At 43.4% G+C, this 19,588-nt stretch overlaps 1 protein-coding gene across 1 annotated transcript in view; it reads right to left on the bottom strand.

Moving 5' to 3' along the window:
* Nucleotides 1–3,021: 3,021 nt before the first annotated feature.
* CENPC (centromere protein C) overlaps nucleotides 3,022–19,588 on the bottom strand; it is a 60,194-nt gene continuing 43,627 nt past the window's right edge. The window contains exons 15-17 of the mRNA XM_063125795.1: nucleotides 15,128–15,218; nucleotides 13,107–13,179; nucleotides 3,022–3,827 (exon numbers count right to left, since the gene is read on the bottom strand). Coding sequence (XP_062981865.1) covers nucleotides 3,812–3,827; nucleotides 13,107–13,179; nucleotides 15,128–15,218 — 180 coding nt within the window. The 3' untranslated portion in view covers nucleotides 3,022–3,811. The remainder of the gene's footprint in view (nucleotides 3,828–13,106; nucleotides 13,180–15,127; nucleotides 15,219–19,588) is intronic.

Below are 19,588 nucleotides of genomic sequence, written 5' to 3' on the forward strand. Positions count from 1 at the left end.
CTTGAGTCTTTTAGAATTTAAAAAAGTAATAAAGACTGATCTATTCCGGCAGGCCTATCCAGTGAAATTTTAGGATGTTTTCAGGATATTTTAAAGATGTTTTAATCATGTATGGTATGTTTTAATCCGTTTTAATGTGTATTTTATATCATGTTTTTATAGTTTGAATTGTTTTAGTTTTTGTGAACCGCCCAGGGAGCTTCGGCTATTGGGCAGTATAAAAATGCAAATAATAATAATAAGAATAATAATAATACACTGCCCTGGAACTTCTGATGGCAAGGAGTATGTTTGCTCAATTACATTCGGTGCATCCCTTCCCAAATCAGTAGGGCAAGCACCGCAGACTACAAAAATTTGACAACCATTAAGAAATCCTTCCTGAGCCAAGGCTGGAAAAGTGACAATGACATGATCTTGCTTAATAGTCCCGCAAGTCACGTACACAAATTCAGATCTGGCAATATTGCAATAATCCGAAGTGCAAATCAATGAGATGAGCAAAATGCTAATTATGAATGAACTTGCCAGTCCCCAAATGATCCCCAAAAGCATGGTATAAAATCAGAAATTTCTCAATGTTGCTGCCCATCCCAATTCACTCCTTTTTGTGTATGTGATGATTCTAGGCAAGGCGTTGTCCCAACCCCCGTTTTTTGTCTGCCCAAAACAGCTAGTGGCCACCCGGGAATCTTTCCGCAGGCTCTTGTGTTTTTATCATGCCAAGTATGGCACCTTTTTTTAAAAAACAAAAACAAAAACCCAACAACTTTTGTTTAAACATGAAAACTTTCAGCTCCGAATTCTCAAGACGGGTTTCCATGATGAAGCACCTCACTGTGTCTTGTTTAAACCACGGTGAGCCTGTGGCCTTTTTAAAATATTCAAGCTGCACCCATGATAAGGGTGTGTTGTTACCACAGTTAAGAAACCACTCAAAACTCATTGGTTATTTCAGGGTTGTGGGTAGTTTGCTAGCCACACCAACAACCCACCCTCACCAGGTTCAGACAACATGACAAGCTGCAGTTGCGGCTTAAATATTCCAAATGGTTACCTGCCCATTTTGAATATTCAAGCCACAACTGCACCTTGTCATGTTGCCTGAACTTGTTGAGGGTTGTTGGCATGGTTAGCAAACCACACACAACCTTAAAATAAACCAATGGGATACGCATGGCATTAAGAAAGCCACAGCGGATGCTTGATTGTACAACCTGGCTGTCAGTGTATGCGCTTACTAGACTGGTTCCCTTGGTAGTTGGTGGACCAGCACCATCCTTCATCTCCTGACTGAATTAATGGCAGGATTTCCATCAATTTTTCAGCTCGGGTGTTCTGGGCAAGCCTAGAGAACCACCAAAAGAGCACGGAGCACTGCTGTTCTACCACTTCACCAGCTTTTACCCAGTCTTATCGGAGTCTGGCCACCTCAACACCAGCAGGAACCTGCTGCAACCCCATTTTAAACACATTTTTCCTTCACCTGCTGAGACCCAGTAGTTCCAACGTGTCTCAAACTTCAGCTGCAGGAAGGGGCTACATGAATCCAAGAAGTCACTTTGCAATTCTATCCTATTTCCAGCAGATCCTTGTATAAATTGTAGCCTCCAATTCTGCAGCCCCTTTTCACATAGTATGTGCGCATCAAATTGATCTGATCGTGGGCTATCTATTTGGAGCCCCAGCCACTTATTTCAAACTTTTCTGGTTAATTAGTGGGAAGGACTGAAGCTGAGACATTTATTTTTCCCTTGTTTGCCCCATCATAATCAAGACATGCTCTTTGAAAAAAAATGGTTTCATACATGGCCATGTGAGGTCCCTTGTAAATGGGACCAAATGATGGGACATGATAGCACTCTTCAAATACTCAAAAGGTTGTCACACAGAGGAGGGCCAGGATCTCTTCTCGATCCTCCCAGAGTGCAGGACACGGAATAACGGGCTGAAGTTACAGGAAGCCCGATTCCAGCTGGACATCAGGAAAAACTTCCTGTTAGAGCAGTACGACAATGGAACCAGTTACCTAGGGACGTTGTGAGCTCTCCCACACTAGAGGCCTTCAAGAGGCAGCTGGACAAGCATCTGTCAGGGATGCTTTAGGGTGGAATTCCTGCATTGAGCAGGGGGTTGGACTCGATGGCCTTGTAGGTCCCTTCCAATTCTGCTATTCTATGATTCTATGTTGGAATAGCATACAAAGCACTGGAAATTAAGACTGAAAGTGTGCTAAGCTTTAAGTAACCTTTCCCCAGCCTCTTTTGGTACTACGACCGTGCATCAGGATTAGCCTGACTGCACCATGTTAGGACAAACTTCCTTGAAGTCATTCTCTACTCACTAGAATTTTGTATGATCCATGTACATTGTGTTTGTTTTGATTCATGACTACTCTACCAATTTCCAGATGAAATTTTCTTGCTTGTGCTTAATAAAGTCTCCTGTTATTCAAGAAGCTTGTGTGTGTGTGTAAGGAAGGGGGAGGTGGGCATTGGGTTCTCTGCTGCCCAATGCCTTTGATGGCCCTCAGAGTTCCTGATTGGCATGGTTAGGGCACCTGTTGAAGGCCTTGGTGCTCTGTGGGGTATGAAGAGCACAATAGCTCAAAAATACCCTCTAGAATCCCTTCCAATGATGCCAAGTGTCTCAGATGACCTGCCCTGAATGCTGCTGGCCGAAGTGTCTTCAATGAGATACTCTTGCATTGCAGTCAGCGAGCTTTTATGAGCCTCAAAGTGCTGCTCACAGCACAGCACGGGAACCACAACCTCAGTGAAGATTGCTGGGGACTGCTTCTTCCATTTCCCCACTAGTTGTTCCTACCTAGTGGATGAGTTCCAGAGCTGGGAGACTATTGCTCTGTTCCACAATGTTTATGCCATGGTGTTTCACAGCGTCCTACTTTGTCACAGGTCCCTACAAAACTGGCATCTTGTTCCTTGAGATAAAGACAAACTCACATCGCCACTTAACACAAAGAAAAGATGTGCAAATACAGGAAATATGAAGAGAATCAAGCAATATCTGAACTAACCAGTTTATCAAGTTAACAGGATGAATAGGAAGCAGACATTAACATTGGGAACCCTAGACAAAATAAGTGGACAAATGCCTCCCAAACCAGATGAGACTAATCAGGAAAAGGCACACGTGCCACAACAAACTCTTACCACGTTTTCAGCAGAACTGAGAGCAAGCTTGGTTTACAACTTAAGTCTGTGGAACCATAACAAGGGAGCAAAGTGATTCCTACATTTAATGCTCCTGAAAACTTCACCTTTTGAAGAACAAAACCACGCCAGCAATATTACAATTACAACTTAAACACAAAAAGGAGCAAACATATTTTTCTTTTTACACGAAGAGCTTCAGCTGATGCTGTATTGAGCAATGAAGAGCGTAATGGAGGCTCCGGCACTAGTATCCCTGCACAAATATTCTCTATCCTTTCCTCCACTCTGGCCAAGGGTGGCAATTTGTATGAAGAACCTTCAGAGTAGCCTGGCTTCCACCTCTGGCACCGTTGCACTATTGCACCAGCAAAACAGGGCAGCAAATTGCTTTTAAGGCTTAACACATTTGTCCAATATAGGTTGACATATTATGTACTTTATTATGAAAAACAAAGAGAGCTTGTGAAATATAAAATCAGGAAATCATACAACTCAACTGTGGAAACAGGTTTCTTGTCCTGGAAACAGCATAACTAGAGCCAATAAAGAAACAGGATTCCGGAGAACCTCTCTAACTTGTTTTAGCGTGAGATGATGTCCAAGTTGCGCCCAGAATACAGATTTGAGGATAAGTTTTATTGATTTTCTGACCTGAAATGAAATATGAAGTTGTTTACAGAAAATTATAGCCTTCCACAAAACGTTTTTCCAACTATACCGTTACCCCTTCCAATCACTGGACAGTACAGGCAGAATAGAATATAAATGGACACTGCACTGATTTCTTTATATCAAGTTATCTGCATCAACTAAACAAAATGCACATTCAAATAAGTAAATATGGCCTCGTGGCTAAGTGTCAAGCTTTCATAGATTTCAATTCTCCCCAAATGCTATTTGAATGCAAATATTTTGTCAATATGCCCTACTTGGCACCAGTCGGCCAGGAATTTACTTACTCATCAACCTCTTTAAACCAGAGGAAGGTCTCGCTTTCAAGTAATCTATCAGCTTTTCACTATCCTCAATTCAAAACAGACAGACACTATCTTGGGTTTTTCAAATGCTACATTATTTTATTATGAATACTCTTTTCAATTCAAAGGCTCCTATTAGGTCAAGAGCCATCTGAGGCAAAACTATCAATAAACACTGTTTCCCTCTATTACCTGTCTAGTTGTGCAGGAAGACAATAGTAGGCAAAGCTGATTGGTAACAAAATCTCTCAGCAGGATCTTGCCAAGCTACTTATTTATTTATTAATTACATTTATATACCGCCCAATAGCCAGAGCTCTCTGGGCGGTTCACAAAAATCCTTTTCTATCCTTTAGAAAAGCCATCCCCACATGGGTGGGAACCAATACAGTGTAATTCTTAAGTGGAAATACAGGTCAAAAGCAAGACTCCCCTCGACATCTAATATAACCTTTCAATAGTGGCCCCCCATTTATGAAATTCCCATCCATCTGCCAGATGTCCAGGTCCTTTAGGTGTGCAAACCCTTTATGTTTAGGCAGGCATTTAACCTTTTAGTATGTTTGCATGCAAGTGATTTAATCTGAAGTGCAATTATAAGCGGGAGCCACTATAGAGCTCATATAAAATAGAACAGCCTGATCTTTTTTGCTGAAACATCCATTGATAAAAGGCATATTAAAAAACCCTGTTTTCTTCTTTGCGATGTCAGTTCAATTGAGCACTCACCCCTCTGCCCCCATTTTCAAATATATTATATTTAAAGGTAAATTTCAATAAAGGAAACTATGATGAGTGCTTTCTTTTCCCTATTGTGTTAAGTGAACTTCAGCTGTTCTAGGCCATTTCATGTATACTGATGAACGGGGGAACTAATTGTTTTTGTAATCTCAAAGCCAGGTTTCTTATCTGGAAGACTAATTGCTCTCTAAGCCACTCTTCCCAGCTGTCAAAGCAAGGCAAAAGCACAGAAAACGTATCTGAAGCAGACTGCTTGCCTGATAAGTGAGGATTCTTTCCCAATAATCTCAGTCACAGGAATAATTTCAGTCATAGGAATAATCTATCACCGTCCAGCCCTTCTAGCCTTTATCCAGCCCCCATAAATATGACTAAGACCCATGTAAGCAAGACAGGCTCTGCAGGAAGAGTTTAATATTACATTTGAAGGGCCTTGATTGTGTTGCTATGATCCATGACTAAATGATGGTCACTTTAAGTTATTTGGCTTATGGCTCCACCTGCTGTGGCATCTTTGAAGCATTTTTTTTAGCAATAAACAAGACTATGAACAACAGGCTAAATGATTAAGAAGCTGCTGGTTCACTTTTGCTCCCCCCTTTCTTCAGGGCTGTGGAGTCGGAGTCGTGGAGTTAGAAGCAATTCTTGGGTTACTGGAGTCGGAGTCGCTAAAAATGTACCGACTCCGACTCCTAATAAATTTAAATTGTATATAGAGTTGCGATATGTCCCTGAAAACCAAGATTGTCCTGGATTCCAGCCAATTCCAAAATATTCTGGCTGGTTGGACAAAAATCCCGGATTCGCAGTCCAGCTGGCCAGAGAAATTCAGACCCCCTCAGCGGATCGACAGCAGCAGAGTAAAAGACGGATCAATGTGCCGCCTTTTCCAGAGTGCCGCTGCTCCTTCACAGGCAGGCTCAGACGAGTTGCCATGACTCAGGTGCTCCAAGCATGTGAGTTCCAAGCACAAGAAGGAGTTTGGTAATCTTGGCTGGTTGCAGTAAGCGCTGGGCCCCGCTGGGTTGTTTGTGGGGGAGGAAAGAGTTTTTGGGGGTGTATGAGGGAGGGAGTGGGGGGAGGGAGGAAAGGAAGCACAAAAACAAACTTTCACTTTTAACTGAATAAAATACAGTTGTTACGAAGTAGCTCTCCTGTGAGTGAGCAGTACAGACTCCATTTTGAGGCAGCCAACAGTCAAGGTGTCTTCACCCCTCCATCTCCAACAGAGATGAGGGTAAAAACACAGGAATGGGGCTGAGAGCAATCACAAGGCTAGGTCAAGCAATTCATTTCGATAAGAATCACCTTACTTAGCCACAGACGCTCTATGACCAATGTCCAAAGATTCCTTACAAGCGTGTGTGTGTGTGTCATTAGAAGGACAGGTTGCTTACCTGTAACTGTGGTTCTTCGAGTGGTCATCTGGCAGTCACACATATGGGCTCTGCGCCTGCGCGAAGCCCCACTTCGGGAATCTTCTATAGCTAAGAGGCATTTTGGGCGGGAACCCCTCCCCCTCTACTGCGCATATGCAGAGGGGTTCCCGCCCAGATTCCCTCAGTTCTTCTGAGACCAGTAGGCGTCGTCTGAGGAATTTTGACACCTTCAGGTGTATCTGAAAAAACTACTTGATAAAGCATTAGTAATACTTAATGGACACCAAGAGGGGAGTAAGGTGGGTGGGTTGTGTGACTGCACAGATGACCACTCGAAGAACCACAGTTACAGGTAAGCAACCTGTCCTTCTTCTTCGTGGTCTCTGTGCATCACACATATGGGCGATTAGCAAGCTTCTACTCACCGGAGGAGGGTTGGTGTCCTTTAGGTGAATACAGATGACAACACTGCTCTGCCAAAAGAGCAGTCAGCTCTCGACCTGACGTCCAGTTTATAATGCGACACGAACGTCATTGGTCGGGCCCATGTTGCTGCCTTACATATCTCTGGGATGGTGATGCCACGATGGAAGGCAGATGACGTAGAGACAGCTCTGGTGGAATGCCCCTTGATCGATTTTGGGGTTCCAATTTCTGCAGCTGATAGGCTAGAGTAATACACTGGACCAGCCAGGAGAAGAGTCTCTGAGATGACACGGGTTGGCCTTTCTTGCTCCCTCCATGACAAACGAATAAACGTTGTGATTTTCGAAAAGGAGCAGTACGATCCTTGTAAAAAGCTAAAGCTCTCCTCACATCTAATGAGTGAAGAGTTCTCTCCAGTGCAGTTGAAGGAGATGGAAAGAATGCTGGTAGGACAATGTCTTGATTGACATGGAAGGATGACACAACCTTAGGTAGGAATTGGATGTCAGGACGGAGTACCACCTTGTCGAAGTGAAAAACAAGATATGGTTCATCTATTCTCAGAGCACAGAGTTCGCTTGCTCGCCTTGCCGATGTTATTGCTACTAAGAAAACAACCTTTAACGTGAGAAGACGTAAATCAGTGGTAGCTAAGGGCTCAAACGGTGGCCTTGATAGTGCATGTAGCACTACGGATAAGCTCCAGGAAGGAGAAAAAGTTCTTACTGGTGGGTTCAAGTCAGATACTCCCTTTAAAAACTGTTTAACTTTTGGGTGTGAAAACACTTTAAAACCATCAATGCAATCATGGAAAAATGAGATTGCTGCTAGGTATACCTTTAACGAAGAAACTTTCAGACCCTTGTCAACCAAAACTAATAAAAATGACAGGATCTGATTAACTGAACAAGTTTTAGGAAAAAAGTCATTTTCAGATGCAAAAGAATTGAATGCAGCCCACGTCCTGTTATAATTTAGTCTTGTGGAAGGTTTCAGTGCTGCATCCAAGACCACTTGAATTCTGGTTAAGTCATTGTTCAATATTGAGGAATTAACCTCCACGCCGTCATGTGGAGCGTGTGCAGATCCGGGTGGTGTATTTGACCCTTGTGCTGGGAGAGAAGGTCCTTTCTCGTGGGCAGTCCCCAGTACATACCTCGGGACCTGTTCAGCAATGTTGCGAACCAATTCTGCCTGGGCCACCAGGGTGTCAGAATTATACAATTCGCATTGTCTTGGACAATCTTGGCTAATATCCTCGTTATGAGAGGAAATGGCGGGAATATATACAGGAAGGAGTGATCCCATTCGTAAAGGAACGCATCCCCTAGTGATCGTCTTCCTATTCCTGCTCTGTTGCAGAAGAAGTCGCAGACTGCATTGTGTTCTGTTGCGAATAGGTCTATTTGTGGTTTTCCCCAGGTTCGAAAAATCTGGTCGATGATCGAGGGATGAATGCTCCATTCGTGTACGAGCGACGCATGTCTGCTGAGGTCGTCTGCTAGCTGGTTGTCCACCCCTGCTATATGGACCGCCGTCAAGGATATATGGCGTCGAGTGCACCACTCCCAGATGTGTATGGTAAGTTTCATCAGTGATGGAGATTTGGTTCCCCCCTGTTTGTTGAGGTAGAACACAGTTGTTGTGTTGTCTGAGATTATTTGTATATGTTGGTTGGCTATCCTTGTCTCGAAAGCCTTGAGGGCTTTTTGGACAGCTAGTAGTTCTAGATAGTTTATGTGCTTTTTCTTTTCCTTTGACGTCCACAATCCCTGTACTTTTAAGGAATTGAGATGGGCTCCCCAACCGTCGGGTGAGGCATCTGTTGTGATTGCTATGGTCGGAGTGGAGAGTTGGAATGGCACTCCCTCTGCTAGGTTGTGATGGTTTTCCCACCATTTCAAAGATTTGACCACATTTGGTGGTAGGGTAAGGATGGTTCTCTTGGCGTTTCGCAAAGGATTGAACTGTTTGTTGAACCACATTTGTAAGATTCTCATTTTGAGTCTTGCTAGGGGCACCACCATGGTGGTTGATGCCATTAGTCCTAACAGTCTTTGTACTGTGTGAGCGGTGACAACTCGTTGTTTTCTCACTTGAATTGTCAGGGTTCTTATGGTAGTTGCTCTGTCCACAGGTAAGTATGCTCTGGTAGTGTTTGAGTTTAAGATTGCTCCTATGTATTTTATCGTTCTGGTTGGAGAGAGAACTGATTTTTCTGTGTTTATCAAGAGGCCTAATTGGTTTAGGAGGTTTTGAATATAAAGGATATGTTGTTGAAGGGTTTGCTTTGATTCCGCTACCACCAGCCAGTCGTCTATATAAGGGTATATTTGTAAAACCTTGCTTTCTGAGATGGGAGCAGACTACTGCAATACACTTCGTGAAGACCCTCGGGGCTGTTGACAAGCCGAAGGGTAACACCTGGTATTGGAAGGATCGGTCGCCGATGATGAAGCGGAGAAACCGTTGGCTGTCTGGATGGATGGCTATATGGAAGTAAGCATCCTTTAGGTCGATGGAAGCGAACCAGGAATGCTTCGTGAGAAGTGGTAGTATATTTGGGAGGGAGACCATTCGGAATTTCCTTGGTGTGATGTAGTAATTTACTTCCCTTAGGTCCAAAATGGGACGAATTCCTCCATCGCTCTTTGAAACAGTGAAGTACCGAGAGTAAAACCCCCCGGTGTAGTTGTTCTTTCGGTACTGGCCGTATTGCTCCCTTTTTTATTAATGAACGAACTTCCTCTTGTAGAGGTGTTGATAGTTTTGTTCGTTTTAGATGGCCCGTTGGTGGTAGGGAATCGAATTCTATTTTGTATCCCCCTTCGATTATCGAGAGAACCCATCTGTCCGTTGTTATTTGGGACCAAGTCTCGATCGATGCTGATAGACGGTTGCCGAAGGGGGTACTGCTGTAGTTGGTCGGTGTCAAGTCAAAGGCGCCGGTTTTGCTGGAAATCTTGCCTTCGACGCTGAAACTTAGGCTTCGACGCTGGAAATTGTCTCCGTCCCTGCTGTATGGCTGGGGGTTGTCTCTGCTGTTGTCTATTAGCCTGATATCGTGGTGCTTTGTTTCCAGATCCGTACCACTTCCTTGGTTTGTAATATTGCCCCTATTGTCCTGATCCAATCCCCATCTTCCTGGAACTTGTTCTCGCCTTTTGTACTGTGTCCATTGCCTCATCAGTCGTGGAATTGAAGAAGCCTGATCCATCAAATGGGAGACTCTCTATGCGTGTTCTGGCCTCTTGGGAGAGACTGGCAGATCTCAACCAGGCATGCCTACGTAAAGCCACTGATCCTACCATGGCTTTTGCTCCACAATCGGACTGGTGTTTTGCCGTCGCAATTTGTTGACGGGCCATGCGAGTGGCTTCGGCATGAAAGATTCGAGCTAGCTCCCTCTGGTCGTCTCCTAAGTTTTCACATAGAGACATCATCTTCTCCCAAAGGAAGAGCTGATATCTGGACATCGTAGCCTGGTAATTGGCTATCTTAAGGCTTAGGGCCGCTGCAGAGTAGGCTCTGTGACCCATCAGATCCAGGCGCCTTCCCTCCTTATCAACTGGCGCTGTATGAGTCCTTTGTGAGTGTCCTTGCGCTGACTCTACGATGATCGAGTTAGGTTGGGGGTGCGCAAACAAAAATTCTGCATCCTTTTCCAGTACTCTGTACATGTTGTCTAGTCTTTTCGACGAAGGTTGAAGTGCAGCGGGATCCTTCCAATGTTCCTTTACTGATTTTGTCAGTGTAGAAAGAAAGGGGATGGCTACCGGCGTTGTAGCCTCTGTATAGATGGCTTCAAATACAAGGTCCGTAGGCTTTTCTAGTGATTGTCTTGTCTCGATCCCTAAGGATTGGGCCATCCTCTGTACAATATCGGCAAAATGTCCAAGACCCTCTGAAGGAGAAACAGCCCCTTGTGCCTCGACTATGGAGTCAGGCGACAGTATCGACGGGGCCGGAGAAGGCATCGATGTCGAATCGGAGCAGTAATCCTCTACTGATTGATCAGAGGAACGAACTTGTACTGTTTGAATTTCCATTTGTTGGCTTTCGTGGGTCATTGTTTCAATGGCCCGTAATAGGCTTCTGGCATTCTCACTTCGCCTTGTTTCAATGGCCCGTAGTGGGCTTCTAGCATTCTCTATTCGCCTAACTCCTTGGTCTGTGCGCAAGGTAGCTGTAGGCTCAGGTGCTGATGCTGTCGCTGATGGGCGTCGTCGAATTGGTGATCGTCGATACCGATCCTCCAACTCCCGCCAGTTTGCATAATGGTAAGTGTGTCTGGGAGGTAGAGACCATTGAGACTCCCTTTCCCAGTCCCTTAGGGGAGATCTGGAGCAGCGTTGCACTCGGTAATAGGGGTCGGATTCTCGATATCGAGAATCATAAGATCGTACAAATTCCGGCAATCAATACCGGCTCGATGCCCGGTCTCGATGTCGTGATCTGTGGTGTTCAGTAGCTGGTAAATCGATCAATAACTGAGGAACAGATTGTTGCGTCGGTAATAGAGGGAGATCCCTGCTACGAATAGAGGATGTGTCTCTTATCTCCCCCTCCGATAACGATGTTACGGTTATGGGGTCGATCGTCGACGCCGGCTGTGTAGGTACGTTTTGCGTTATCGGCGCTGGTAGTGGTACAGGCGTGTTTGTTGGTCTTTTGTCGATATCGTGTCTTTTTTCGATATCGTGTCGATGAGTCTTAGATTTTTTTCTTAGTCTTCGTCTTGTCCACAGATTTTGGTGTTCTAGCTTTTTTAGACAACTTCTTGGCTACGGAGGTAGTCAAAGAGCGCCCTGGCGTAGCAGGCGTGTCCTGTCGGGGCCGGTCAGCTCCACTCGTTGTCGGTTGGATGGGAGCTGGTGGCACGAACGGCTCCTCTTGTGCCATGGCAGTGTTATCAACTGCTCTGAGTGCCTTTTCCCACAGCTCAGCCCTCAGTTTGTCTGCTCTATGGCGTCTGGTCAGCTTGGAGAAAGCCTGGCAATGGGGACAAATGTCCACCTTGTGCCCTTCTCCCAAGCAAATCACACACAAATTGCGTCCGTCGGACGGGGGCAGTTTTGTGCCGCAACGGCCACACATTTTAAACGGGGCCTTGGGGCCCATACGGGCGGATAGGAGAGAATAGACTGAGGTAAGTGAGAGGGATAATAATATATATATATATATTTTTTAGGAAAGAAGAATACGTGAAGAAAAAATAAAGGTAAGTCTTAGCTAAATACGAATTTTTTAAGAGAGCGTTCCCGACGAGGCTGTCGTTGAGACGGTCGAAGAACTGAGGGAATCTGGGCGGGAACCCCTCTGCATATGCGCAGTAGAGGGGGAGGGGTTCCCGCCCAAAATGCCTCTTAGCTATAGAAGATTCCCGAAGTGGGGCTTCGCGCAGGCGCAGAGCCCATATGTGTGATGCACAGAGACCACGAAGAAGAACGTGTGCAAGTTGTACATGGGTCTAATGAGAGCATATCACGTAACATAGTAAAGGAGATTTTTATTTGAGATTTTAGGAAATATAACCTCATTGTTTTCATTTTTGGGCTTCTTTAATAAATAAAATGAAAAAAAACAGAATGTCTTAGCTATAGCCTTTAGACCCGGGCTTTAACAGGTTAGGGTTCTAAAAAGTTGCATGCTTGTAGTCGATGTAGGAAATATAGAAAATTTATTTCCTATATCGATATATAATTAAAGGAGTTGGAGGTGCCATGTATAAAGGAGTCGGAGGTTTTATGTGCCGACTCCACAGCCCTGAGTTTCTTACCATTGTTCTCTTCCCTACATTTTCCACAGTAAGTATTCATACAGCTGCTATAGTACATTTTCCTAACTCCTCCTGATCTGGGAACACATCTCAGTATAATGAATATATTTTTCATTCCTCATTGAATTAAAACAGACTGCCATTGGATCCATTGGCTTGGCCCCTCCCCTACAAAGGGAGGGGCAGTCCTGTCTCACACCGCCCTATGTGAGAGAACCTGTAAAGGGAGGCACCCATGTAGGTAGCTAAGGACACCATCGCATACCTGCTGCTGCTGTATTTTGTAAGTGGGGACTATGGGTCAAAAAGGTACTAATCCAATCAAGATCTTGTGCCTAAGAAGTATTTATCGATTACAGCAGACACATAAACCTAAACACTTGTCCATATGTGTTAGAGCAAGCAAGAAAAAAGGGGGGGGGGTAATCCCATTTACCTAGCTGCAAGAATGTTATTCAAGAGAAGGAGGAGGAGAAAGATAAGGACGAGAGAGTCGAGATTAGCAGTGGGCCCCACATTGCCAATCAGAGTTGTGGATGTAAAAAGGGTTGAAGAACTCACACAAACACAGTGGACTAGATCCAGACCTAGTCATATTTAACGTAGATCCAACTAAGTATTTTCCTACCTGTCTCCTTTCAGCTGTGTGAAAAGGATTACACATTCTTTCCTCAAGAGATTATGTATGTTGTATATATTCCCTACAATGAAACATAGTTTACATTATAAAGTGAACAATTCTTCTGTTTTATAAATTCAGAAATTAATTTTTCGTAATAGTCAGACCAGTGTAGGGTCGAAATCTTCCTAAATCTTTCACTAGTAGGTGAATACAACCACTTTGACAGGATATCATCTAGAGTTTAAAGATGTTAGGAATGGCTTTGGTTTACATTTGAAAAGATCTAGTGTGAAGACCAGGCCTTTCCACCTGCACAAGAGCTCCCACCAATTTCTGCAAACCACCTCTCCCAAGCTGCAACTTCCCCCGGCCACCCAACTGCATGGCATTCTGGAGGGTTCCCTGACCCTCAGCAGTTATTTTTCAGAAAGCAAGAGGCTGTGATGGAAATTCCCGCACACTGTTCTTCAGATACAAGCCTTTTACTGGTTTCCATGAAACACACGTTTCCTTTCTACTACCTACAAGACAAATCTAGTTGACCGAAAGCATAGTTGCATCCAATCGGACTGGACAAGGCGACTCCTTTCCAATTCAAAAAGCCTAAGATTAATTGCTTATATTAACATCTCGGAGTATGCTTACCTGCACGAGGCCTTTCACAAATGTAAAAAATACATAAAGATTTCTAGGCCCTATGTTTGAAAGTGGGTGGGCAAAGATAACTGAAATCTCAGAACTCACAAGAGAGTCCAAAAACAGTTTTCGTGCTCGCCCCCATCGCTGGCCAAAGCAGAATTATGCAAAATTAAATAACTTCTGTAAATTTGCTTAATTCCGTTAATTTATAGTGGCGGCAAAATTCAGATTCTCATCAAATGAAATTATTTAGCATACTCTAATAAACAGGTCTGCAATATGGCTACACTATAATGCCTTAATGAATTTTACTATGATTTTAACATTTAAAAAGCCACACTAGAAGGAGAATTATAGTGGCAGCTATACAAATCAGCCTTCTCTAGCCAGATTTAAATTGCTACACATATATCATTTAATTTTTGCCTGATCTCTGCGCACTGGAAGTCTTGTACTGAAGGGCCATTTATAAACTCAATAATAAAACAGTAGCCAAAGGGAAAGAGTTTTACATAAACTTTTCAATGTAAGACTGATCAGTAGATATTAAAATCCTTTAACAAAATAGCTAATACATCAAGTAGTAACTGTAGACCTATTATTGTGTGCCCTCTCATTTGCATAAACTATTTTATTTGCATAAACTATTTTATTAGGAGTTTAATAATTAAACCAACATAAAGCTGGTTAAAGGGCTGCTTCACAAGTTCTATAAACAGTTTCTACTTAGTTACATTTGATGTACACCGTATTTTTCCACAGTGGACTGTGCCCAAAGCAATTCACAATAAACATTAAATATCAAAATACAGCAGCATAAAAAAATATCTATTACAAAACATAAAATTAAGTCAACAAGTCAGTATCACAATGAAACATTAAAATTAAATATAAATGCAAAGTCAATATTTACAGTAAAAAAATAAATAGTTATCCAATTCTCTGCTGCTAGTACTTGTCTTACTGCACTCCAAGGGCAGACAACAGCCTAGTTTAAACAACAATTTTGGATCTTGGGGATAGGGTCTTCTCACCCGACTCACTGGTTTGCAGTTGGCTCCATTATGTCTCCTCCAAGGAGGCACTGGAAGCGGATTGACTCTTCTCCTCCAGGTACCGTGTAAAAGGGCAGGAGAGAGGCACGTTCTCCCAATGCAGGTACGCAATGTGCTTCTCCGTACTTTGCGTAAGACCCAGAAGAAGAAGGGCGAGGAAGCACTGAGTTGCTCAGGCTTCCTCTTTTGCTTCCTCTATGGAACCTATGAAGTGGCCCATAGTCACACAACTATGCATTACACACACCCCACCCAAATCACACTAAAGAAACTAAAATTCTTCCCTTCTCTAGATACTCCCACTTCTTCATCAGTAGAGATCAGCACACTTACCTGGTGGGACAAAGAAATAGTCTCCAACCGTCAGACAATAACATTGGTCATACATAGTCAAAAGAAGTTTGCCACGAGCAATATGAAAAACCTTCAGAAATAAAACATAAATGCAATAATTATCAGTAGCAGCACAATAATTATAAGCAGAGGCATAGCAAGTGTAAGCATAAACTTCAGAAATAAGTATAATAAGGACAAGTTGCTTATCTATAACTAGTTCTTCGAGTGGTCATCAGTGAATTCACATACATGGGTTCTGCGCCTGTGCAGAGCAGTCGTTCAAAACCTTCTAGAGCTGAACAGAGCTTTTAGGGAGGAGCCCTACCCACACTCTGTGCACGCTCTGGGCATGGCTCCTGCCTCCGGCTCAGTTCCCAGTCCACCACAGTGGAGGAACTAATTAAGAGCGAGACATCAAGTGTGGAGGTGGGTGGGTTGTGTGAGTTCACAGATGGCCACTCAAAGAACTAGTTACAGGTAAGGCACCTGTCCTTCTCCTTTGTGGTCTCCGTGACTCACACACAAGGGTGACTAAGTAACTAAACATACACCAGAGAGATGTCATGTGAAGAGCTGGCATCCAGGCAGTAGTGCTTGATTAAAGTGAAAGGCTCAGCCCAAGGAGCAGCACAGCAGAGCTGAGGAAGTAGGACACACCCTCCTGCTTCAACTAACTTCAGTTCTTTGTTATGCAAACACAAAGTTAATTGCAACAGAGAAGGCAAAACCAAGCACAGTTTACTGGACAGACATGGATTATCCAGAGAGAAGCCAGAGACATAGCCAAGGCCAAACACATGGGATATCAGTCAAATATAATCGGAGTTCCAAAAGGCAGTGTCAGACTGAAGTCCAAAAGTCAATAACACAGAGGTCCAGGATACAGGAGCTGTAGCAACAATGTTGTTTCCAGCAGCTCTTCAGTTACAAGTGAGAACTGATACAGCTAGAACTACCAGCGCCCCACCCAGTGCTTAGCTGCAGCACATTGACCAATGTCCTCCTCATGAGTAGTCCCTTTCACTAAGCAAGCACTCCTTCGCTTCGCCACCATCCTATTGTGGATCATAAGGCACTGTCATTCTCAAGAGGCCCAGCATCCTCTTCTGCCTCTCCAGGAGGCAGATTCAACAGCATCACCCTTGAGGGCCCCTGACTGCCTTGGTTAGTGCCAGGGTCTTCTGAGGGGCCCATTGGCTCTGAAAGTTCTGACTCCTCTGAAGAGGCTTGGAGGCTGGAGGATAGGAGAGATCTCTGACTTGTCACTACATTAAATAGAGTGAGAGTGTTGTTGTTGTGAATAACAGTGGTGGGCAACCCTCCTCATATAGTCTGGATGTCACCATGAGGATGCATGGTAGTACCCAGGTGGCATCCAGTCCTCATAATACTAAGATGGAAGGGATTAAGTGTAGCAGAATACTGATCAGCTCATGGGAGGTCACGGAGGTGGCAAAAGAAACTTCATGAAAGTGCTAGGAGACCTCATCGTTATTAAGGGGATCAGGTTCAACGGGAGTGGTACCTGCTGAGTGAGGATGAGGGAGGAGCAGTGTCGGGAAGCAGACTGATGAGTGGCTCTTGTCTTGATCTCACCTTCCAATACCAATCTGACACACTGAACCTCGTCTGATAAGCAGCAACTTTATCAGTTGCAGTTCCTCCAGGATAGATGCAGGTAACTTTAGACAAGGTGACAGGGCTCAAGATGGATACAAGGCTGCTGAGTAAGAAAATGAAGCTGCAGGTTCATCATTGGACTGGATCCTACAAGCCATCCTCTTTGTGTTTGTTGGACAAAGATCACTTAGTATGGGACTTGGCCAGCTGGATCCTAATGGCCTTGACCACAGTACCAATGTTTCACGATCAGGTTAGAGTGCCGATGTCTAGGGTGAGCCCTGAGGCAAGGGCAGTGCCATGTGTAGGGCTGAATAATCCAAGAGCAAGGGTGGCTGCACTGGGCAACCAGTTGGGAGATTGTAGGCACTGGTTTGGCACAGAAAGATGATGAGGCCTGCTGTCTTTAGGACTGGATGATGAGGTCTGAGGCCTTTAGGACCTGTTCCCACAACAGGGTGGAGACCAGCCATTAAGGGGGAAAACAAAGGAAAAAATAGAATGGGGAATGAAGGATTATGATGATAGAAAAGGAGAGTAAAGAAAAAGATGGGATGGGAACAACTTGGGAAAAACCCAACCATGAACACAGAGGAAGTTCCAAATGTTGCTATCACTGCGGCAGACAAAAAAGAACTGAGCGGGGGCCAGGCCTGGGGCATACACAAAGGAGGCCGGTGGGACTCCTGCCTAAAAGCTTTATTTAGTTCTAAAAGGGTCTGAAAGACTGCTCTGCGCAGGCATAGAACTCACGAGTGTAAGTCACAGAGACCCAAAGAAGTATAAGTAGAGGCATAAGAAGTATAACTTTCAGAAATAACGGTAACCATTATCTCAGTGGCACAAAGTGGCTTATTCACTGGCTGTGGAATGAGCTCCCTAAGGAGGTTCGCTCGGCACCTACATGATATGCCTTCAGATGCCAGGTTAAGACCTTTTTATTCTCCCAGCATTTTAACAGTCTATAAATAAATTTTAACTTGGTGTTTTAAATTTGTAAATTTTGCATTGCTGCTGTTTTTATCTGGTTGAGCTTTTATATTGTATTTTATAGTATGGTTTTATACTGTTGTTTTATACTTTGAACGGTTTTAATTTTTGTGAACCGGCCAGAGAGCTCCGGCTATTGGGCGGTATAGAAATGTAATAAATAAATAAATCAAAGAAAACATTTCCTTTGAATTTTAACACTTGTTTACAGAAAATATGAACAGGCCCACTGAACTTTTTAAAAGCTCGCCCTTCTGCTGTACTTAAGAAGCCCAGGTGACACTTGTCAAATCTAGGAACATTAAAGGTTTATCCATCACAAAACATAATTAATGGGCAGCAGCAAATAAGCTGACTGGTATCAGGCTAGACTTTGGCACTGGCAGAGGCTGAGATTCCTCCTCGCTCCCTGGTAACATCCAGAAATGCAGAATGTAATATTATTACACTCTACATAATAGAGCAACTAGAAGCGAATTAACAATTCCAGGGTTGTTAGTTGTGATCTCCAAACCTGGCGCTTTGGGTTTCTGAGAATAAAACAAACCAGAGTTTGGACCCAATAGCAAACCATGGGTTCAAACTCTGGATTGTTCACCTGCAACAACCAAAAGTGTTAGGTTCAGATGTCACAATTAACATTCCTGGGCTGTTTAGCAAAGCGGAGTGGGTGGAAAGCAGCCCGCTTGTTCACACAGCCTCAACAAGCCACGGATTGTCATTACCAGGACAGTATGTTAGAGGGAGAACGACGCCATGTACTGCATCCACCCTGCGAGCAAAAAGCTCTGGTGAGATTAACAGTCTTTAAAAACACAAAATACTATCCAAACAATCATGATTTCCTGTAATTTTGGTATTATGAAAAACTGACTTTGCTTCCTGGGTGCTACTAAAGATTAGGGGGTGGAAGGGCTGGAGACTGGAGGGGAGGAATGGAATATATGCTAAGTAAATTTCCTACGACACCCACGCTTCTCTGCACAAAATCAGCACACTAGAGAGGCAATCCAGTCCAAGAACAGCTTTACTACCTGCCACTGCATGATAGAAAGTATATTTTCTTTGAAAAAATGAACTATCTGTCATTGCTTCAAAGAGAAAATATATAGGTAATAAATATTTTAATATAACACTCCATGCTTATAAAAATGGAAAGCCAAAGATTAAATACACCATGATTGCAAATATTAGTGATGGATTTGCTCATAAACTTTTGAGTTCTTGTCTTCAATTTGATTACAACGCACATTTTTGACGTGTAAATGAAAGGGCGGGGGCAAGGGACAGAATTATTTCTACCACAGCCTGAGATGACTCCAAATACCCTAAGAATGGCATAAATAAAAAAAAACCCAGTAAGTTAAACATCCTTTACACCTTTTACTGTATTTTACAATCACGTGCAAGACACAGAATTTTTTCAAAAATGCGTTTCAGATTTCAATAGTAAAACATTAAATGTGAATGCTTTTTAATTTCCAGTGATAAGCCATCATTGTCATTGTTAGAATTTCATAGCCTATAATTAGTGAAAAGTTAAAAGAGAAAGATTCTATAGACCAGGACTGGGCAGACTTATTTATTTATTTATTGTTTTTCTATACTGCCCAATAGCTGGAGCTCTCTGGGCGGTTCACAAAAATTAAAACCATTCAAAGTATAAAACAACAGTATAAAACCATAATATAAAATACAATATAAAAGCTCAACCAGATCAAAACAGCAGCAATGCAAAATTACAAATTTAAAACACCAAGTTAAAATTTATTTATAGACTGTTAAAATGCTGGGAGAATAAAAAGGTCTTCACCTGGCTTCTAAAGGCATATCATGTAGGTGCCAAGC

This window comes from Elgaria multicarinata, chromosome 1 (genome assembly GCF_023053635.1).
Source record: "Elgaria multicarinata webbii isolate HBS135686 ecotype San Diego chromosome 1, rElgMul1.1.pri, whole genome shotgun sequence".
In the NCBI taxonomy this organism is placed as follows: Eukaryota; Metazoa; Chordata; class Lepidosauria; order Squamata; family Anguidae; genus Elgaria; species Elgaria multicarinata.